General features: G+C 42.1%; 1 protein-coding gene across 5 annotated transcripts in view; it reads right to left on the bottom strand.

Annotated features, from left to right (window-relative positions):
* Positions 1-24,665, bottom strand: part of APOO (apolipoprotein O) — a 124,435-nt gene that overhangs the window by 11,717 nt on the left and 88,053 nt on the right. For all 5 annotated transcript variants that reach the window (XM_075333389.1, XM_075333391.1, XM_075333392.1 and 2 more), the window contains 3 exons: positions 21,589-21,680; positions 9,454-9,558; positions 4,540-4,625 (listed from right to left, as the gene is read on the bottom strand). In XM_075333389.1, the coding sequence (XP_075189504.1) occupies positions 4,542-4,625; positions 9,454-9,558; positions 21,589-21,680 (281 nt within the window). In that variant the 3' untranslated portion in view covers positions 4,540-4,541. The remainder of the gene's footprint in view (positions 1-4,539; positions 4,626-9,453; positions 9,559-21,588; positions 21,681-24,665) is intronic.

Here is a 24,665-nt window from a genome sequence, read left to right on the forward strand (position 1 = left end):
GCGAACGTCCACTTCCTGAATAGGGAGGGATGTTCGGCGTCACAGCGACATCAGACAGCGGCCAGCCAATAGAAGCGGAGGGGCGGAGATGAACGGGATGTAAACATCCCGCCCACCTCCTTCCTTCCGCATAGCCGGCGGGAGCCGTGGGACGCAGGTAAGCAGAGTTCATCGCTCCCGTGGTGTCACACGGAGCGACGTGTGCTGCCACGGGAACGGTGAACAACCGGCACAAGTAAAAATAAACGATATTATGAAACTGAGCGACGAGTACACGACTCACGATTTGTGAGTGATACTGCGTCGCTCAGAGGTTTCACACGAGACGACGTCGTGTATGATGCCGGATGTGCGTCACGAAAACCGTGACCCCGACGATGCATCGCACGATCCGTCGTCTCGTGTAAACCACCCTTTAGCCTTTGAACAATCAATAACATATTGCCGCCCCTGGTTAGATATCTAGGTGAATTGCAGTTTTTGTGGTATGATAATTCTCACAAAATATACTGTATTATATTGCTTAGGGGGCGAGGAACAAAAAATAAAATTTAAAAGAATCCATTTTAGTATCAGTAACATATTTGGACTGCATTGCGGTTCAGTTGACATAAAATAACATATATAGTGCATAAATCTGTACCGTAGGTTCCCTAGGCATAATGTTTATATACAAACGTTATTTATGCTCATATCCTCGGATACAGATTATAAATCATTGGCTCACTATTTATCATGTCCTGTATATATATGAAATGAATTGGAAATTGAAATAAAAGTCTATTAGTAAAGTTAATATTCCCATGCTAAAGTATTCAAAGAAAATAAAAACATTTGGAACCGGTTGGGCTTGTAGCCCATTTTTTCTCCATGGTGTTCCCAACTTAATCATTGAACCACATACACTTAATATGATGTGATCTCATTAATTTGAGAACTATCACAGAATCGCTTAAAAAATAACATAGTGTGATCTGTTTAGTTTGGGTTGGAAAACACTATGCTTTAAATGTGTGTTGTTCTTTGTTAGTATCACATTATTTAACTATTTTAACAAACGTTACGTTTTACAAGAGGCATAGAAGTGTGATAGTATCGCTGATGATAGAGTCATCAGCGCTGACCATGTTTGTTGACTATTTGAAAAAACACAAGGCACACATGTCCCGCATGGAAGCACACTCGTTGGTCGTGAAGTGGTGTTGTTCCGCAGTGTAAATAATTTGTGCGTGCTTCAGCTGACACTCCACTATTGCATGCTGCTGCTTGCACAGTTTCTCTAGCATATGCAAGGGGAAGTTCCCCCTTGTGAGTACATCATATAAAAGCAGGAAGCAAAAGTGAAGCTGCAATGCAAACAGGCGAGCAGCAGTAGGGTGAGAATGCCGAAAGCGTACACAGATGGCCATCACTTTCTTCAGCAACTCTGACATCTGACAGTAATTTTTTTGGAATCACTGCACCACCAAATTCAGCAGATGTACCAGGCAAGGAATGTGCGTCAAATCAGCTATGTCCAGAGCTGCTACAAGATTTCGCCCGTTATTGCATACCACCAGGCTGTGCTTGCGGTTCAGTGGCACCAATCCCTGTCCACAGGTCCTGCATGGAGTGGGATTTTTCCCCCAAACAGTGTGTCAAAACAGTCTGCTGTCATTTCCCCCTACAAGACAAAACAATCACTGATCTCGAGGAGACCAGCCTGAGAAAACACTGCCGGCAGCCAGCGAAGGCGCACAACACAGTGAAATCCTAGGTGCATTGCCCCCTGGGAAGTATGCAAATCGGAAAAGATCTGTGGAGCCTCTCTTAGGAGTGTCTCAACACAGAAAATAGCCAGATATCCCTGCAGGAAGGACCTAGCCAAGGAGTGGCTCTTTTTAGGAGACCACCATAACCACCATATTAAGTGGCCCTTTTTGCCAATATCCAGCTTTTGATGAGTTTAATGATATGACAAGGGCAATACCAAAACATGGTATCCATCCACAGACAGCTGTTTCGGAGTATTGCCCCTCATCAGTGTGGAGTAGGATTGACTAAAAGGGCCACTTAATATGGTTATTATGGTGGTCTCCTAAAAAGAGCCACTCCTTGGTTTGGTCCTTCCCGGAGGGATATCTGGCTATTCTCCTAACAGAGGCTCCACGGACCGTTTTTGATTTGTCATTTCCCCCTGGCTGTGCTGAAGTTGGTTGTGCAGGTTTTCTACAGCCCAGATCAGGAGGAGGTGGAGGAAGCGGAGGAGGAGGAGGCAACATGGACAGAAAAACATCCAGCAATCCTCAGTGATAGTAAGACATGAGCCAAAACCCTTTCCGCCTCAGGCCTAGCCACCACTACATTTATCCCGAGGGCAGTTAGGGAGATACAACGTCCCTGCCCGTGCTTACTGGTCCACGTATTGGTGGTTAGAAGAATACTTGATGGCGTTGCGCAGTGCACACCTGATTTTGTCCGCAACTTGTTTGTGCAGGGCAGGGATGGCCCGCCTGGAAAAGTAGTGAGGGCTGGAAACCACATATTGTGGGACAGCCACTACTATAAGTTTTTAAAAGTGTCCGTTTCAACCAGCTAGAATGGCAGCATGTCAAAGGGCAGGAATTTGGAAATGCTGCCATTCAGGACCAGGGCTTGTGAGTGAGCAGGGGGTACTTCTTCTTTCTCTCCAGTGTTTGGGCAATGGACAGTTGAACGCTTCCATGGGATGGTGTGGAGATGCTCGGTAACATTGCTGCTGGGGGTGCTTTCACAGCCTTTGCGGAGAGCCAGGAGAGGGAGGAGGAGGCTGAAGCAGCAGAAGACTGACCTCAAATCTTTCCTTGTTTTTCATGTTAAGTACATTTCTACTTTGCTTCAGGTTTTGAAAGCACAGCGTACAAACCACCCCGTTTTGTCGTCAGCACATTGCTTGAAGAAATGCCACGTGAGAGAGTTCCTTTAAGATGCCTTTGGTGTGCTCAATCTATTGGCGTGGTGGACAGTAGTAGCTGGAAGATTGGCTAGGGGCCGTCCGTTGTGCTTTTGCATCCTGTTTCCTCTTTTGCTGTGCAGCTGGGGCCACCTCTTCCTGGACTGCCACCTCTTCCTCCAAACTGGGCACGTCACTCAGAAGGCCTTGACTTCATGTGGGGTCAAGCACTTCATCATCCCAAGAAAAATCTTCCACTCACTCCTCACCTCTGCCTTCCTTGTTGGTCTGCACACTGCGGAAAGCCACAGCAGTTGGAACATGTGTTTTGTCATCATCAGGTATGTGCTACGGTGATCCGCTGACCATGTGCATGGGCCCTCCCACATCCTCAAACTGAACAAGCGGTTGGGCATCCGTGCACTCAATCTCTGCCACTTCTGGGTCAGGGTCAGGTGGCTGGCCCACGGAACCCCAGCCTGCCAAGTCATCAAAAAGCAGAAGTGATTGCTGCATGACTTGGGACTCAGACTACTGTTCCAGACTGCCTGATTTGCTAGGGAGTAATGAGGAAGACAGATGTCTATGGGCCACCTCTGCAAACACTGCGCTTTCAGCAGGGAACCGTGTGGAAGACAAAGCAAAGGAACTGTAGGCACCTTCAGCCATCCAATCTAAAACCGCCTCTACTTGTTTGGGCCTCACCATTTGTGCAGCAGTACTTGGGCCTAAGATATTATGCAGAATGTACTGTCGCTTGCGTGCCCCAGAGGAAGGTGTTTTATTTCAGAGCATAACAGGCACAGTTCGACCATGTCCTCTCACTGCAGCAGCTCCACCACCAGCACCATAGCCACGTCTTCTTATTTGATACTCTCTTCATTCTTTGCACCCCAAAAAAAGAGCAGAGTATTATACGACCTGTGTACAAAGAGATAGTGCCCAGCAGATTATTACATTCCTGTATGCAGAATAACCCCACATAGCCTTTTTAAAGCGTACCCCCACAAAGCCTGTTACAGAGTGCCCACACAGAAAAAAAAGAGGAATAAGAGGAGTAACCTAAAACTTTATTTCACTCAAGCAGCATCCTGTCCACACGCTTGTCAGAGCACAAGAGCGGCACCACCCGTGATCCGACGGTTATGCAGGCCGGGTCACCAGATCCGCTTCCAATGACAGCCATACCAATACTCGGCATGGTTATGTTGGTTGCGGAAGGGCCTACAGCTGAAAAGCTTGATTAGCTGTGTTGCAGCTGTTAAACAAACGTATTCAGCATACGATTAGTATCCAAACTCAACTCTGGACTTCCGTGAGAAGTGCGTGTTCAGATTTGCGCACCGGACATTAGTTGTCCAGTACAAACCCCAAACTTTACAGTTCGAGTTCACTCATCTCTAGTAATGAATTTGGCACAAACTAAGAAAAAGAAAGGGCTTCTTTCCGGTCATTAACCATTTTTGTGACTTTTCGAGTAGAAAGTTGCAAAAAGACAAACCTTTTCTGAGTATGTAGGAAACGATACTAGAGGGAAACTGTAGTAGAGTTGTGCCAACATTTGCGATGGTGAATTTGGACCTTAGTATGTGAACATGAGGAATATATACAGTAGATATAAAACCTACCTTTACTTGGAGCTTTGAGATGGAGTCTCTGGTTGGGACATGTCAGTTGATGATGCATTGCCTGCTGATTGGTCCAGACTCACAGGCTATAAAAGAAAAAACATTTAATTATTCTGATTAGAATAGGACATTGTGGCTCAAATTTTGATATCATATATGTGAAATTCTCACTGATATTTTAGCCTCAGAAATATACATTGTCACGCTTTAAATTTGTTTGGAGATCTGAAACATTTAAGTGTGACAACCACGCAAAAGAATAATGCCGGCGTCACACGGTATGATCTATCGTGCGATCGTACCCGCCCACGTCGTTTGTGCGTCACGGGCAATTAGTTGCCCGTGGCGCACAAAGTCGTTAACCCCCGTCACACGCACTTACCTCCCGGACGACCTCGCTGTGGGCTGCGAACATCCTCTTCCTGAAGGGGGTGGGACGTTCGGCGTCACAGCGACGTCACACAGCGGCCGGCCAATAGAAGCGGAGGGGCAGAGATGAGCGGGACATAAACATCCCGCCCACCTCCTTCCTTCTGCATTGCCGGCGGCCGCAGGTAAGCTGTGTTCATCGTTCCCAGGGTGTCACACAGAGCGATGTGTGCTGCCCCAGGAACGATGAACAACCGGCGCAGAGAAGAAGAAACGACTTTTTGAAAATGAGCGACATGTCAACGAGCAACGATAAGGTGAGTATTTTTGCTCGTTCACCGTCGCTCGTAGCTGTCACACGCTACGATATGTCAAACGATGCCGGATGTGCGTCACTTATTACGATGTGACCCCAGCTATACACACACACACATACATATACACATTATATATATATATATATATATATATATATATATATATCTTAGAGACTGAAATATTAGTGAGAATTTCCCATGATGTTGCAATCCTAACAGAAATAGATGTAAAAGATCTGATATTCATCAACCTAAGGCTATGTGCCCACGGGAAAAACGTACCCGCGGATTTTGCCGCAGGTTTGTCTGCAGGGTAAGTTTAGAATCATCCTACAAAGCTTAAGAAATAAAGTAGGAACTACAGTCATTTACCAAACTCTTATCCATGTAAGTGAATGCTGCCACCTCTTCCATTGAAGCCCTTGCAAATGGCAATAATTTTAGAGGTGGAAACCCTACATTAAAGCTATTATTCATATAGCAAACCCCTTGTCACTAGAAGTGGACCACAATTTTCCGTAGAACTACTTGAAAAATGTTTACTCATTTTGGTACAAGTTATAGGCAGGGAGTGATTGTCCCATATGTGCTCTGTAGGGTTTGGATGGCAGACAGTGAAGTAGAAGGAATTCTGTTTTCCTTGATTAGCTGTCAATTGGGCCAATTATAGGAGGCAACATTTACTGTAACCACATGAAGCCATAAGAACATCGGTTTGCCTGTTGATCAGCCACTCCACTGTACAGTAGCCGGCAACATTAAAGTGACCAAGAGAAAAAAAAACACATAATATGTGCTGTTTGGTAAGGGGAAAAAAAAGTGTATGTGATTATGTCCACTGATTGACTGCAATGGTCACATGACATAATAATATCACGTGAAGTGGTCGTCTCTGAAGTGAAATCTAGAGTATCACATTCCAGTTTTCCCCTATGGCAACCAAACTAAACAAGGTGGCTGGGTTAGCCGATGCATGACGTAAAAAATACGGATGATCTTGAAAACCAACTTTGACCCAATAATATTTAGGACAATAGGCCTTCCTGAAAGAGCTGAAGGTCAACACCCTGAAAAATGTATTGAAGCCTAGCTTAAATGTAATTTGAGACATGAATTTTCCCCCATGTTCACGGTGGAGAGGGCCTACAGAGTCCCAGCTAAATCCCCACCTCCAGGAGCCCCTCCTAGGCTGTTCTTAGCACAGCTTTGACTTGCATGGACAGAAATGTTGGGGAGGCAAAGAGACTCTCTCAAGCATAACAATGCAACAGGGTCCATATTCCCCCGATTTTTCCGCGGATCTCCAAACGCACAAGTTCACAGATGCAAAAAGGAATTTTAAAGATCAGAACATTTCTTATTCTATGGTTTATCCGTCTTGCCTCTGCATCGTCTACAAGGGATCCACAACTTTCTTCTCCAACTCCAGCAACGCATTGGAATGGCTACAATTTCATCCTGTTCAAAGATGGGAGAAACACTAACCTTTCTCACAGTGGAATACCCCAATCCTTTATTCGTGAACCCAGAAGAGGGGGGACGAGAAGGAACCAGGTCTAGTTCACAACAATAAGAGCTCTGGTTTCCCACATCGTTGGTAACAGCTCTACCTTTCACTATGTTTAGTGTGAGTATCTCCAAAATTGTAAACTTTATGAGATATCAATCTCCATATCATTCCACAGTCATGTTGCTATTTGTTTGTTTGATGCTTGCTGCCAAGTTTATTCCACTCTTCTACGTCCATTAACGACTCAAATTGGAAGAGTCACTTTTTGTGGAAGGCTTTGTCCTATTACGAATCACAGTAACCAGACTGGCTCTGCTATATCCTTTATGATAATGTTTTCATACTTTGCGAAGCGGTACTTTCTTTTTCTCTTATTTAGATTTTCAACAGATATTTATCCTAATTGGGAAACTATATATGTGGGAATGTGAAGGGCCTCGACTTCCCTGGTAAGATGGTGAAGGTATTTTCACTGGTGAACAAGTACCAACCACATATAATAGGCTTCGTGGAGACACCTCTCATTAAAAACTCAGCAATGTGTTGAAGAAACCCTGGGTACAATGGTCTGCACACCAGCTACTCTTGATGAATCTCATTGTTAGGAAATGAATTGGTTAGGTTGGAAGCAAAGGTTAAGCACAGAGATCCAGAAGGCGGTTTTTTTAATTTTTTTTTTTTTTTAAATATGCAGTAATAAATTCTAAATGTGTTTATATTACCCACCCCTAGCTAATTTAGAAATAATTAAAAAGAGCTTCAAGCTACCCAGATGCTTACATTATATGTATGGGAGAGTTAAATTTGGTTATGAACAACCCATGGCTAGACCCTCTTCTACCACTTTGTCCTCATATATGGAGGGTAATGGATGGGTGGATTTATAGAGCGCTTCCCACCCTGATATTCTAGAATTCACTTGTCACTCCTTATCTAGGCATATTTTATCTCGCATAGATATTGGCCCTATTGGTGTGGCTATTAGGTTGGAGAAGGTGGAGCACGGTTCCAGAGAGGTTTCAGACCACAGCCCGGTAATACGCTCTTAAGGTACCAAATCGAGCAATCTTAAATTATCAAGCCTTCAAAAGACCCTCCAAGCTGGGCATACAGCTTTTCCAAATTATTTTCTTTATTACACAGCAGGCTAGCTAAAAGAGCTAAGCAGTTGGATGCTGGGATCTCAACTGCCAAATTTGGAGAATCACTTGACGGAAGCAGCAAACAATAGCTGTCTATTAGGACTTTTGGAGCTTGATAAATCTGACATTCCCAAAATTTGGCCTATGCAGAAGTTGGCGTGTTTAGTCTGGAGACAGGCGAGACGAGTGTCAAATTTTACTCATATTTTAGTGGACATGCCTCTATTGTAGAAGACTTATTTACCCTCACTAGTAACTCACCCGTCCTTTCAATTTTGGAGCACTCAAAATGTCTTCTTATTTGGCGATCTTTATGACCAGAATATACTGTTATCTTTCGATCAGGTGAGAAATAAGTAATATGTGATGAGACCCCAATTTTTTAGAGATCGTCAATTAAGGTCCGCTCTCCAATCACAATTGCATTCATAAAATGTAATGGCGACCATATCTACCTTCCCATTGATAAATGTTCGGCCCGCAAGGTTTCATATCAGCCCTGTACACATACATGTTATGAATAGGTATTGGTTCTGGTTCTACTTCATTGAAGAGGAGATCTTGGAATTCCCTCTTTAGTGAACTTCAGTGAATAGCAAAATTACTGCATTCACAAAGTCTACCTAACCCCATCAAGGTTGCACCCAATGGATAGATTACCCTCTTCGAAATGTTTGTGGTGTTGCCTTAAACACAAAATTCTGGCACATGGTTTGGGCTTGACCAATTATTCTCTCCTTCTGGTAGAGTGTAGTCACCGTCCTATCCTCCCTGATATCCATTCCTGTTCCACTAGATCATAAAATATGATTATATGGGCTACTTGAGGAGGAAATATGGAGTCATCATACCAAAATCTTGCTTAGAAAAACTTCATTTCTTGTCATTAAATTGATAGCTACAAGATGGATGGGTAATTCCCTCCCCAACGTTAAGGCCCTGGGTTGATTCCGTAAACACAATTATCACATACGAGAAAACAGTTTTATAAGGTATGGGACATATGGAACTCATCTCTGCAGATGGTCTTTCACAATTGAGGTATCATTTATACTACCAGTTAAAGGTTATATATAGTTTGGAATCTCACAGTGGGCAGCAAAAGGTTTTATGGTTTTATTGTTAGATCTCAACAGTTTAAATTCTGAGCTTGTACATCAGGTTTGATGACAGAAGAGTAACATCTATATTGGTTCTTGGTTCTATGCTTCAGCATAACGTGAGTTTTAATTGACTTGCTGATATCAAACTACAGTATGTAATAAGTGTACTGAGCGATAAGTGAGTGAGCTGCTTCTTTATATAAACACCTTTTGAAGAACAATGCATGTTGTACTTTTGCTTCCTACTTCTGAAGAAGTCTTTTGGAATACATGTATTATTGTTTTGTAACAGTTTTCAATAAAATAAGTAAAAAAAAAATAATAAAGTCATATGACTGTAAGAAGTTACAGCTCCGGCATTGCAGGATTGTTGCTAAACCAAAAGGTATATGTTATTTTTTTTAATATGTGTGGCACACTAGTTAATAAGAAGGGGTTATCCAGTAGTCAACAACCCCTTAATACAATCTTACCGTTTCATGTTTTTTTGAGGATTTCTTTTTTCCCCCATCTTTCCACAATGATTCTAAAGTAACAAATCCTTGAAGACTCCAGTCATACAAGACTGTACCGGTGTCCTTGGAAAGAAGAAGTGTGATTACTAACAAAACATTATGCAGCATGCATTTTACTAAGACTGCTTCTTTGGTGATCTTTGACTTACAAGTAAAATAAGTATTGAACACATCACCAATTTTCTATGTTAATATATTTATAAAGGTGCTATTGACATGAATTTCTCACCAGATGCTGGTAACAACCCATCCTATCCACACAGGCAAAGAAATCAAACCATAGCTGTTTATAAAATGTGTGTAATAATGAGAAAAGACACAGGGAAGAAGTAGTGAACACAGGAAGAAAGAGGGGTGCAAAAAGCCATAAAAAGTTATGATACCACCTGAAATCTATCAGTATTTAGAAAGCAATCCTGCCACTTAGTGAAAAATAATAACAGCTGGTTCAACTGATGGCCTATAAAAAGGTGTCTCATTACCAAGATGCCACAAGAAACATCTCATTATGGGTAAAACCAGAGAGCTGTCTGAAGACCTTTGCAACCTTATTGTTGCAAAACATACTAATGGCATTGGTTACCGAAGAATTTCTAAACTACTCAAGAGTCCAATGAGCACTGTTGGGGCTATAATTTAGAAGTGGAAAGAACACAATTTCATACAAATCATTCATGACAAAGCACTCCTCACAAGATTTCAGAGAAGTGAAAAGAATTAGCAGAAAAGTCGCAGGATCTTAGAAAGAGCTGTTTCTGGATTTTAATTAGGTTTGTGTAAAAGAATGGGCCAAAAATCACAAATGAGCAATCTATGCGACTAGTTTCTCCATAGAGGAGGCATCTTTAAGCTGTCATCACCAACAAAGGCTTTTATATGAAGTATTAAATAATTGTCAGTAAGTGTGTTTTTAAAGGGAATCTGTCATTAAGTTTTTATGTTTTAGGTCAATTAGGATTATCAAAATTATTTATAGTTGCCAAATACCAGAATAATGAGAGAGAATGTTTTAAGGCATTTCATTAGTTTTTGGTACAATTGCCCTTAAACTATATGACTTGGGTCAAATGTTTTGGACATCTTTACACAAGCTTTATTAATTATTATTATTAATTATTATTATTATTATTATAGCACCATTTATTCCATGGTGCTTTACACATGAAAGGGGTATACATAATAGGGACAAGTACAATAATCATAAACAATACAAAACACAGACTGGTACAGGAGGAGAGAGGTCCCTGCCCGCGAGGGCTCACAGTCTACAAGGGATAGGTGAGGATAGGGATGGTTGTGCGGCGCTGTATCAAACAGAGAGAGGGTTACAGCAGGTTGTAGGCTTGTCAGAAGAGGTGGGTCTTCAGGTTGCATTTGAAGCTTGTCAAGGTAGCTTCTCACAATAGTTGGTAAGAATCTGGCTCATTCCTCCTGACAAAACTGGTGTAACTGAGCCTTGTTTGTAGGTCGCATTGCTCGCACCTGCCTTTTTAGCTTTGCTCATAAATTTTCAATAGAATTGAGATCAGGGATTTATGATGGCCACTCCAAAACAACAACTTTGTTATTCTTAAGCCACTTTGTAACAAGTTTGGCATTGTTCATTTGGAAGACCCGTTTCTGCCCAAGCTTTATGTTGCTGGCTCATGTCTTGAGATGTTGCCTCAGTATTGCCACATAATCTTCTTTCCTCATGATGCCATCTATTTTGTAAAGTGCACCAGTCTCTCCTGCAGCAAAACAACACCACAACATGATGCTGCCACTCCCATGTTTCACAGTTTGGATGGTGTTCTTAGGTTTCAAAGCCTCTCCCTTTTTTCACCAAATGTAATGATGGTCATTCTGGCCATACAGTTCAATTTTAGTTTCATCAGACCACAGGCGTGCCGGAGTGTATTCTAGTTTCTGGACTATTAATTTGGCTTTTTTTATGTTTCTTTTGGAGTAATGGCTTCTTCCTGGCAGAGTGGCCTTTCAGCCCATGTTGATACTGTTTCACAGTGGATAATGACACTATCTTACTAGCTTTTGCCAGCATCTTTACAAGGTCTTTTGCTTTTTTTCTATGCACATGTGTGACCAAAGCACGTTGTTCTCTGGTACACAGAACCCATCTCTTTCCTGAGCGGTATGATGGCTGGACATTCCCATCTTGTTTGTACTTGCGTTTAATTGTTTGTACAGATGAACGAGGCACTTCCAGGTATCTGGAAATTGCACCCGATGATGAACCAGATATAAGTCCACAATTCTCTTCCTGAGATCTTAGAACCGTAAGTAGGGGGAGATTGGGTGTATGCTGCGCTATCACCAGAGGAAACGATGGTGATTATTTCATCTCTTTATTCTTTGTTCAGGTCAACGCATTTCAGAGAGCACTGTCTCCTTCATCAGGACATCAAAGAAAATCAACAGTCTGACTGTTGATTTTCTTTGGTATCCTGATGAAGGAGACAGTGCTCTCTGAAACATGTTTACCTAAACAAAGAATTAAGAGATGAAATAATCAACATCATTTCCTCTGGTGATAGCGCAGTATACACCTGTTATCCCCCTTCTTACGGTTCTAACTTTCAATCCAGGGCTGTGGCTGTCGCCATTTTCTAACGTGCAATTAGGGGTTGGGACTGGCACAACCCTAATAGGTGAGTGCGTTTTATCTTTTCTTAAGGCTACTTTCACACATCCGGTTTGAGCAGTGCGGCTCAATCCAGCTGTGAAACCTATGCAACGGATGCGGCGAAAACAGCGCATCCTTTGCATAAGTTTTTACATGCGGCCCGTCCGTTTTTTTCCGGTTGCGGCACGCTACTGAGCATGCGCAGTGGAAGAAACCGCATGCGGCGGCCGGATGCGTTTTTTCCGCATCGCGCCGCATCCGGCGTCCATAGGCATGCATTGAAAAATGCGCTGCAGCGGCCGGATGCGTCGCGATGCGTTTTTTTTGCCGGAGCAGGCAACGTTCCATCCGGCCGCGGCATCGGCTAAATCTGCCGCATGAGGCAAAAAAACGGACCGAACGCAAGCCCATGCGGCACAATACAGCACTAATGTAAGTCTATGCAAAAAAACCCGCAACCGGCGGCAAAAAAAACGGTTGCGTTTTTTCTGCAGAGCGCCGTATTGTGCCGCAGAGCAAAAACCGGATGTGTGAAAGTAGCCTAACTGTTACCTTACCTGGTAAGACCCTATTTAGCGCTTTTGTTCCACAGTTTTTATTCTATGCTTCCTGAGATCTTGGCTGATTTCTTTTGACTTTCCCATGATGCTACACAAAGAAGCAGTGTATTTGAGGTGTACATTAAAATCTATAAACCTATTAGAAGCTTCCAAAAACATGACATCATCATATGGCCTGTCCCATATTGTTTAAAGGCATAGTACTCTTAGTGTATGTAAACTTTTGACTTTGCAGAAAGTAATAAAAATGCCTTAAAACAGTCCATATTGGCAAATATAAATAACTTTGGTTCCTAATTGAACAAAAACGGGAAAGGTTTATTCTGATTTCATGTCAGATAGTGAGAAAAACCTGCAGATGTGTCTTCTTAGATACGAGTAGTAGTGTATGTAAACTTCTGGTTTCAACTGTATATGCGGAGGGTGTTGGGAGAATGTGAGACAACTGCTATTAAAGTAGTATAGGAACTTCAAGGCAACATTCCCACTACAAGTATTAGGTGACTTTTGGATGTTTCAGATTTTCTGCTGCATTTCTGCACCCATTTAGGCACAATAAGTTACATGCAGTTTTTCGCATTTTCATGCTGCAGCCTTTGTCTACTTTTGGTATGTCATGTTTTAAAATAAGCAGGTTTTGTTTTTACATGCGTTTAGAGGGTTTCTGCGAAGGAATCACACACTAAAAACTAATTCGCGTTTTTTATTGGGGATTTTCCGCATCTGATGCAATTCTCAGGTGAAAATCTGCACATAAAACTCATCGCACTTGCAAGAGAAAATCATGTTTTGGATTTCATAAAGGCATTGTGGGTCAGTTTATGCTGTGTTGCAAATTTCACCTTACTGAGTAATGGATAGGGTGAAATCTGCAATGAAAAGCTGAACAAGGATGATCCCACTGCAAGTTTGAGATTCACATTGTGTTTTCATTTTTGTACAGACACTCTTCCGCAATATGCGAATGGAATTTCGGAAAAACCCATTTACTTGTATTATTCTGTTAATTTGTGGTGCAGAATCTGTGCTTCATGCACATGGGCATATTGTGGCTTCATACATCAAATGAGTTATAGAGATCTACTAAGACTTCTGAGTTGCTCTACTGTACTTCTGTATATCCCTGATTTCAAAGTGGAAAGAGTACGTCCTGATTTAAAAGGATAAAGAATTATAACCTTCGCCATTGGATGGCGTAGTATGGATCTATTCTGCCATAGGATTAGGAGAGAAGAAGTCTGTAATACCATATGAAAAAAAGAATATACTGTTGATTGCAGTCCAGGAATGTTTGCTCTGCTTCATTAGATCCTCATGCCCCATCTGTCTGGCTCACATGTATAATATATATAAAAAGGAAGGCAAAAAGGGCAATAGAGGACTAAAATAATTGATATATTTAAAGTAATTAATTAAAATTACATAATACATCAGGCAAACAATCTTACGCGTTTTGTACATGTTGCTCTTAATTATAGAATGTTAATCTATGATTAAGAGCAACATGCTCGAAACACGCAAGTTGTTAATGCCTGATGTACTATGGATGTTTAATAATTTACTTAAAATAAATGACGGATTTTAGTCATCTATTGTCCTCTTTTCCATTCTTTCTGTAATATCGTGTTGTACAATATGTGAGCATAGGAATTGCCCATGTTTGTGAAGTACCCCGTGTGGCACTCCATATAACTATAACTTAAAGGAATGATCCAGGACTTTAGTTATTTTTAAAGAAAGATAGTTGCTAAACTTCATGCTTGTTCTGTGTGGCGATGAGGTCTGACTCTACTTCTTCTTTTCATCTCGTCAACAAAGCAGCTCATTTTCTTCTGGCCTGCTCTGTCAACGTCATGCTGATTCACAGTCGTCTATCCGCAGGTAGGATGTAGGGAGACAAGTGTTAATCAGCATGACATCGGCTGAGACGCCCTATTATATCTAAGCAGAGAAGGAGCTGCTACCGTGTTTCCCCGAAAGTAAGGCCCTGTCTTACATTAATTTTACCCCCAAAAGTCCCACCCTGCCTTACTTTCGGGGGAGGCCTTACATTGGAGAAAAAAAATGACAATCCTCCCCCCTGCAGCCTCCCCATTGTTTGAGATCCGGCATCCACCCCATCCTCCCCCCTGCAGCCTCCCCATACAGTGGTTCTGCCCCCCACTCTGCCACCACACACACTGACACATACGGTACCGGTACAGCCCCACACGGCACCCACACACATATCGTACCGGTACCGTACACACACACACACACACACACACACACACACACACACACACACACACACACTGACACATACAGCCCCATACGGCACCCATACACATAACACACACACACACACACACACACACACACACACAGCCCCATACGGCACCCATACACATAACACACACACACACACACAGAGTTTCGGAACTTACCGAAATCGGAGCGAGCCTGCAGGCGGTGAGTCGCGGCTGATTTCGGCCAATCAGCTGCAGGCGGTGACGTCGCGGCTGATTTCGGCCAATCAGCTGCGAGCCGGCTGACTGGCCAATCGCAGCTCGAGCTGAGGGCCAATCAGCTGCGAGCCGGCTGACTGGCCAATCGCAGCTCGAGCTGAGGGCCAATCAGCTGCGAGCCGGCTGACTGGCCAATCGCAGCTCGAGCTGAGGGCCAATCAGCTGCGAGCCGGCTGACTGGCCAATCGCAGCTCGAGCTGATGGCCAGCAGGGAGCCTTGCGGGGGCCATTCACCGGAGGCGGACCACGGGTGGCACGAGACTGGAGAAGGCCTGGATGGAGCGAGGGAACAGCGGCAGCGGTAAGTTCCTGTACTTTCCCCAGGGACCCCCACCCATAGGCGGCCTTACATTCCCCGGCCCCCCCGCTACCCTGCCTTACAATCGGGGGGTGCCCTACATTGGCGGACCCCCCCGAAACCCCCACCCTGCCTTACTTTCGGGGGGGTCCTACTTTCGGGGAAACACGGTATGTAGATGCGATGTTACTGAAACAGAGAGAATAGCTGGCAGGATGGCTCTGTCATCGCTCTGAGCTGGCAGAGATTATCGCCAGGTATAAAAGGCTATAATTAGCAACTACAGCGGCTTGTGAACGTTTTCACCCCCTTGGCATTTTTCGTGTTTCGTTACCTCAACCTGGAATTTCACTGTAAACAACATGCCTACAATGCGGAACATTTGTTTTTTTTTAATGTGAAGCAAACAACAAATAGGACTAAATAACTGAAAACTTCAGTGTGCACAACTATTCACGTCCCTAAAGTCAGTACTTTGTAGAGCCTGCTTTTGCATTAATTACAGCTGCAAGTCACTTTGGATAAGTCTCAATGAGCTTTCCACATCTTGCCACTGGGATTTTTGCCCATTCCTCAAGGTAAAACTGCTCCAGCTCCTTCAAGTTAGATGGTTTCTGCTGGTGATCAGTAATCTTCAAATCGGACTACAGATTCTCAATTGGATTAAGGTCGGAGATGTTACTAGGCCACTCCAATTCATTTCTCCGGTTCTCCTTAAACCACTCCAGTGTTGCTTAAACGGTATGCTTTGGGTCATGGTCTTGTTGGAAGATGACTCTCTGTCCCAGTCTTAAATAACTGACAAACAGGTTTCTTAAAATATCCCTGTACTATGCACCATACATCTTCCCCTACACTCCATTTTCCCTGTCCCTGCTGCTGAAAAATATCTCCACAGCATGAGGCTGCCACCACCATGTTTCACTGTGGGGATTGTGTTCTTGGTGTGATGAGCAGTGTTAATTGGCACTAAACATATAATTTATCTTGGTGGTGAAAAACTTCAAATTTGGTCTCATATCACCACAGCACCTTCCTCCAGACATTTGGGGAGTCTCCCACATGTCTTTTGGCAAAATTAAATTGAGCCTTACAATTTTTCCCTGTAAGTCTTTCATAAAGGCCAGCTCTATGGAGTGTACAGCTTATTGTGGTCGTTTGAACAGATACTCCAGTTTCTGCTTGGGAACTCTGCAGCTCCTTCAGGTTTGCGCTTGGTCTCTGTGCTGGCTCTCTGATTAATGCTCTCTTTGCCTGGGTTGAGACATTTGGTGGGCAGCCCTCTCTTGGCAGGTTTGTTGTGGTACCATGTTCTTTCCATTTGATGATAATGGATTTGATGGTGCTCCGGGGATCATCAGAGATTGTGATTATATATATATATATATATACATATATTATATATATATATATATATATTACTGTATATAATTTCTTTTTTTATAACCCAACCCTGACTTGTACTTCTCAACAACTTTGTCCCTTACTTATTTGAAGATCTCCTTGGCCTTCTTGATGTTGTTTGGTTAGTGGTGCCTCTTGCCTAATGGTGTTGCAGCCGATGTGGCCTTTCAGAAAAGGTGTGTATACTAACAGATCATGAGACATTTAGATTGCACACCACACAGGTAGCCTTCCTTTCACTAAGCATGTGATTTATGAAGATAATTGCTTGCACCAGAAATTTTAAGGGGTTCCATATCAAAAGGTGTGAATACATATGCACAAGGCAATTTAAAGTTATTTAATTCCATATTTAATTTTTGCCTAGATTTTTTTCACTTCACTTCTCCAACTTGAACTATTTAGTGCTGATGCATAAGACACAAACCAGATTACAAAATATTTTAACACAGTTTGTAGTGTAACAAAACAGGTAAAAAGCCAAGGAGGGGTGCATACTTTTGCAAGCCACTGTACCTGCCTCTGTGTTCTTAGCCCTATAAAAAGATAACCATGGTCCCGAATAACCATTTTAATTTTACTTAGGTCAAACTATGTGAAGCCGATCAACAAAAATTGCATGTGTAGCCAGATCATTTCTGGTAAATGTATGAATATTCCGAAAAAAGAACTTCCCTTCCCTTTTTCCGTTGTAGTTCAATTTCCTTATCTGCTTTCTATTTTAGGTCACACACACAGATATTATGGTGAAAAATGTGCACATGTATAGGAGCTTCTGTGAGGACAGCAAACGTAAGATCATTGCTATTCATCTTTGTGTTTTGTACTATATTTCCTATATTAAATTACTGTACACACACACGCACACGCACACACACACACACACACACACACACACACACACACACACACACACCACACACACACACACACACACACACACACACACACACACACACACACACACACACACACACACACACACACACACACACACACACACAATTAATGCAGTTTGCAAACCAGTAATTTACTTTACTGGATTTTAATTACTTTATACTTCAAGAAATCGAAACATTCTTCACTCTAGGAAGTTAAATGCCTGATTACATTCTGACAAATGACTGAAGTAATATTAAATTGACTGCCAATTAAGCAGGGCATGAACAGAATACCACAGAACAAATAGTGCTTTCTTCCAGCGGATGAGACAATTAGTATTTTGTCTGTTGGCAGATATTGGGCACAAAGTTCTCTTCATTCTGTATGAATGAGGCTGTATAAAACCCACTTCGAGCTGGAATAAGCAAAGTAATCATCAGGCCAAGTCACATATCTAACTACTAAATCATATGGGAAGCTTTTCTCATTCATACTTGTCTACACGAAAATATGGAAACAAAGAAAATCTATAAATTGTAAGAGTAAATTTATCACATATAAAAAATAAAATGTTCTTAAACCATAAGATCCTTCTTTAGTCACTGATCAGAGCGGTAATCACTGTGTAGAGAGCAGTCAGGCTGGGCAAATATCCAAAAAACAAACATCTGTGCAAGTGACACATGTACATCCAATTAATTCTTGTCACATCAGCGGTGGTCACTGACTGTTCATCTCTATCAAGTTGCTAGAAATTGCAGTTAGCGCTGACTTCGCCTCCGCGCAGAGTTTCACCCAGCACAGTGTTCTTGATTACTACTGATAAAACAGAGAATCTTATATTTTCTTTGCAACTTACCTTAAGGCTATGTGCCCACGCTGCGGAAAATGAGCGGATTTTGCCACGGATTTCTCGTGGAAATGCCGCGGATTTTTCAGAAATCTGCAGCACAGCTACTCCCCAGCCATTTCTATGGCATTTGGGAAATGCTGTGCCCACGCTGCGGATTTTTCCGCAGCGGAAATCATGCGGATTTCTGTGCGGAAAAATCTGCAGCATGTCAATTAGGCTATGTGTCCACGGTAGAATGTTGCTGCGGATTTTTCTGCATGAAAATCCGCGGCTTTCCCGCAAAATCCGCACCTTTTCAAAGGTGCGGATTTGCCGCGGAATTGCCGCGGATTTTGGTGCAGATTTTTTTTTTCTTTTTCTTAATTCTGAAGCCAAAATCCGGATCAAAATCCGCAACAATACTTGACATGTTGCAGATTTTTCCGGATCAAAATCCACACCAAATCCGCCGCGGAAAAATCCGCAGCATGGGCACAGCATTTCCAAAAAGCCATAGAAATGGCTGGGAAGTGCCGCTGCTGCAGATTTTCGGGAAATCCGCGGCTTTTCCGCGAGAAATCCACGGCAAAATCCGCGCATTTTCCGCAGCATGGGCACATAGCCTTATTGTTGCGGATTTACCTGCGGATTTTGCCTATTCAATTGAATGTAAAAAAAAAACAAAACACAAAATCCACAACGAAATCCTCAACAAATCCGCACAAAATCAGCACCTATGAAAAGGTGCGGATTGCGGGGGAATGCTGCAGATTTAGCTGCCAAAAAATCCGCAGATACAGAGTCCCGTGGGCACATAGCCTAAAGGTGCTATCACATGTTCTTTCACATTTCATATTTGTAAAACGAGCAAATTTACAAATTGCTTGATATTAATGTCTATAGATTAATATCATATCAAATATATATATAATTGTTTACTGTTCATTGCCTAGGTTACCAGCTACTGCTGACAGCCTATCAGTAGTGGCCAAGCACGTACAGAGCTTGCGAGTAGAGATGAGCGGAAGTTGAAGGTATGGTTCGCCGAGTTCAGCCGGACTTTATCTAAAGTTCAGTTTGGGACCTGCACTTGACCTGAACCTCATTAGAAGTCACTGATTGGGCAGTTCGGCTCTCCAACCAGCCATAAACAGAGCACTTCTGAGGCAGGGAGGCTTTTTTCATTGTTTATTGGGTGCACACTATATCCGATAATGCTGCTGTTACCCCCACTGAGAGCCATTCATACACTGCAAGCGGCTCGCACTGGGCTGAGCACTGAGCGTACCCGAGAACAGCGATGCTTGGTCCAGTGGGTTTGCATACTTTCAGATGCTTTACGTAAAGCATCTGAACTCTGATTTATTTTTTGTATAGTCCGTGTTCGATACAAAAATTCAACTTTACTATTCGGATTCGCTCATCTCTACTTACAAGCTCTTTTCAACTGAAGCACTGCTATGAAGCTGGCAAGATCACTAAAGTGCATTGTTCGATGCCACCAACTTTAGTGCAGCTTTGATCTTCTGATGCTATAGAGGCAAAGCTTCCCCTACGTGCAGCATCAGAAAGCGCACCTTTGGCGCCAATAGTTTAGTGAGGCTACTGGTTCAGCCTGTCAATCAAGCAAAAGAGCAATGGCCCCCTGCATGTAGGAAACTAGTAAGCTGGGGAGCAGTGCACCCCTGCAGAAAAAAATAGAAACCCTTTAATCTCACATATTTAGGAGAAATATATATATTTCTATGTAATCCTGCAAAACAATTTTGCTTAAGATTATGCTGAAATCCCACCTAAAGGGCGCTTTACACTCAGCGACATCGCTAGCGATGTCGCTCGTGAAAGCACTCGCCCCCGTCGTTTGTGCGTCACAGCTAAATTGCTGCCCGTGGCGCACAGCATCGCTAGTACCCGTCACACATACTTACCTTCCTAATGATGTCACAGTGGGCGGCGAACAGCCTCTTTTCCAAGGGGGCGGTTCGTGAGGCGTCACAGCGACATCACACGGCAGGCGTCCAATAGAAGCGGAGGGGCGGAGAGCAGCCGCATGAAAGTCACGCCCACCTCGTTGCCGGAGGACGCAGGTACGGTGTTGTTCGTCGTTCCCGGGGTGTCACACGTAGCGATGTGTGCTGCCTCAGGAACGACGAACAACCTGCGTCCTAAATGAGCAACGACATTTGAGAAATGAACGACGTGTCAACAATCAACGATTTGATAAGTATTTTGCATCGTTAGCGGTCGCTCGTACGTGTCACACGCAACGATGTTGCTAACGAGGCCGGACGTGTGTCACAAATTCTGTGATCCCAACGACATCTCGTTAACGATGTCGTTGCATGTAAAGCGGCCTTAAGGCCACGTGCACAAATTGAGTATTTTGTGGGGTTTTTACATCAGTATTTGTAAGAAGAGATCAGGAGTACGTAAAAAATGTTACTATTAAATTTTTTGATTGTTCCACTCCTGGTTTAGTCTTACAAATACTGAAGTAAAAACCTCGACAAATACTTAACGTGGTCACGTGGCCTAAAGGTCGTCTGCGTTGAATTGACATAGGTTTTCCATTTAAGTTACAGAGTTATGCAGCAGTTTCAATTAAAAAAAAACGACAAATGTGCGGGACTCAATCGTGAATCAGACTGAAAACAACTGAATGTCTAATTAGACGTTCCATTGTGATGGAGGAATGTGTGTCAGGCTTACATGGCAGCTGCATTTTGCCAAGGGGTAGTATCACAATTGTGTTATATGTAGAAGTTCGTTATTTCTTAGTATGACATGCTTCCTTGATGCTATAATATATGGATTTGTACAAACGGCTGGTAAAATTGCATCTATGAAGGTCATTCATAATCCAAACAAAAGACTAAAAAAAGATTTGTGCCCCTCATGGAGAAAGTATAAAACTATGCTACAGCGATGTCACATATACACAGACAAAGCACTCAGGTAGAAGGCGTTACTAATACAGAATGTCTTACCTTGGCAATTGTAGCTGCCTGCTGAGGATAATATAAGGAGGCACCAATTCCCATGAAGCCAAGTGGATATATTATTTTTTTTATCCTTGAGCCTGTTAATGTAAATTAATAAAGTCAGACTTTTTCTTTTTTTATATTCAGTTTCTATTGGTTGGTGCTATTTATTGTAACCAGTATTGTGTAATTCTAGGGCCGGAGAGAAAATCACAGTCGTTTACATTTTATTTTATAAATGAATAGTACATATGAATATAAGCAACTTTGTAATATTTCTTATTACACAAATCTGCTTCTTTCTCTGCCAGAATTGATCAGTCATTAACAAAATGCTCAATTCTGAGGTAAAATCTGTATTCGGTGAAGACTTTCCAATTATTGAGATAGGGGATGGGCTGTTTGCACAGGTAGGCACAAGGGGCAGAGGGAGGAGCTAAAGGAAGAGCTCCGCCCCACCTACATCTTCTACCTACATAGAATCTCATCAGTAACAACTGCCACCTCCTCCAACTGCCACCTCCTCCAACTGCCATCTCCTCCAACTGCCATCTCCTCCAACTGAAAGGCAGAAAGTGTATCCAGCTCACCTGTTATTAGAGTCCATACTCCCCTCCAAGGTGCACGAAGCCTGCCGGTCAGTCCATACCGGTGTGTGTAACAGGAGATTAGGAAAGAAAGGAATGGGCCCAGCACCAATTCAATAAAATATAAAAAAAAAATCTTTTATTGGTATCCAGTTAAAATAATGTCGGGGAACTCACTGTACAAAAATATGTATGGCAGGTGAAACTTTACGCGTTTCGGACGAAAGAATTATCTAAAATCAGAAGAGTCCTTAATCATAAGAACTTATGATTATGGACTCTTCTGATTTTAGATAATTCTTTCGTCCGATTAGGATTAAGGACTCTTCTGATTTTAGATAATTCTTTCGTCCGAAACGCGTAAAGTTTCACCTGCTATACATATTTTTGTACAGTGAGTTCCCCGACATTATTTTAACTGGATACCAATAAAAGAATTTTTTTTTATATTTTATTGAATTGGTGCTGGGTTCATTCCTTTCTTTCCTAATCTCCTCCAACTGCCATCTCTTATCTCAGTAATGGTAAAGTCTTCATTGAAGACAGATTTTACCTTAGAATTGAGAATTTTGATACAGACTGATCAATGTACCAGAGAAATAAGCATATTTGTCTGATTAGATATATTAAAAAGTTGCTTAATTTAATGTGTACTATTGATTTCTGAAATAACTATTAAAACAACGGTTACACTTTATGGTCTGGCCTTTTTGAGAGTTTAAGGAATTAACTTCTTTTGTTTTCAATCACGTTTCAAGAGACAAAACCTTTGTGAGACAAGTTATATTCTTTAAGAACACCATTTTTTTTATACAGTACATATAATGAATTGAATACCTTTTTTTCTTTTCTGGGAAGAATAATAATAAAAAAAAAAAATAGTTTTTACTGGTAATTTTTTTTCTGGGAATCCTCAATGACAGCACAGGAGGTGGATTCCATACACTTAGGCCACGTCCACTTGATTTATTTTTTTCCCCTCAGCATTTGTAAGCCAAAATCAAGAGTGGAACAATCATAGGGAAAGTATAATAGAAACACGGCACCAATTCTGCATTATTCACTCACTCCTAGATTTGGCTTACAAATACTGATGGAAAATACTGAACATTTGAACGTGGCCGTGGACCAGTTCCTCGAGTCCATATATACGGACAGTGCTTGGATCGGAATTCCCAGCCAGGCCATCAGGTTTTCTGACATGGAATAACTTTGCATATCAGCCTGGCATTCCAATCCAAGAACGGTCCGTCATGTTTCATGGACATTTGAAGCGAGCCTATAAAACAAATTAAGGGAAGAGCTTAAATGTGTAGATTGGGACAAAGTCATGATAACTGGGGATACCGAACATAAATGGGGTAAGTTTAAGGATATACTACTAGAGTCCTGTAAAAAACGTATACCCTCTGGTAATAAAATGTCCAGGAATAAAAAGAAACCACTATGGATAAATAAGACTGTACAAAGTATAATAAAACAAAAACAAAGGGCATTTAAAATCTTAAAGGCTGAGAATACAGAAATAGCATTGCAGGAGTATAAAGATATCAATAGGAAATGTAAAAAAGAAATCAAACAAGCAAAATTAGCTACTGAAACAAAAATCGCCAATGACATTAAAATAAATCCCAAAATCTTTTATAAATACATTAATGCCAAAAGGAAAACAAAGGATAGTATCGGCCCCTTAAAATATAATAACAAGTTAGTTATAGAGGACAAACAAAAGACTGAGATATTAAATAGGCACTTCTCATCTGTATTCACCAAGGAACTGACTGTACCAGGGATCATTCAACAAGTGAAAAATCAAAGTCCACCACCCGATATAATTAATTTAACACAAGATGAAGTACGCCTACGTCTGAGTAAATTAAACATTGACAAATCCCCAGGGCCAGATGGCATTCATCCACGAATATTGAGGGAATTGAGCTCCGTAATCGACAGACCGCTGTATCTCATCTTTTTAGACTCACTTGTAACAGGGTTGGTGCCTCAGGATTGGAGGATTGCTGATGTGGTACCGATATTTAAGAAAGGTAAGAGGGTAGATCCAGGCAACTACCGTCCAGTAAGCCTGACATCAGTAGTATGCAAAGTTTTTGAGGGCATTTTAAGGGATGACATGCAAAAATATATTGCAGAAAATAATATGATAACTGACAAACAGCATGGATTCATGAAAGATAAGTCGTGTCTAACCAACCTGTTGGGGTTCTATGAGGGGGTAAGTTCAAACCTGGATTTTGGTAATGCAGCTGATGTGATTTATTTGGACTTTGCAAAGGCATTTGATACTGTACCACATAATAGCCTTATACTAAAGCTCCAGAAGCAAGGACTAGGGGACACAATATGCAACTGGGTAAGGAATTGGCTAAAAGATAGGAAACAAAGAGTAGTCATAAATGGTACATTCTCTAAATGGGCTATAGTCAGCAGTGGGGTGCCGCAGGGATCTGTGCTTGGACCGATTCTTTTTACTCTCTT

This window comes from Anomaloglossus baeobatrachus, chromosome 2 (assembly GCF_048569485.1).
Source record: "Anomaloglossus baeobatrachus isolate aAnoBae1 chromosome 2, aAnoBae1.hap1, whole genome shotgun sequence".
NCBI classification, from domain to species: Eukaryota; Metazoa; Chordata; class Amphibia; order Anura; family Aromobatidae; genus Anomaloglossus; species Anomaloglossus baeobatrachus.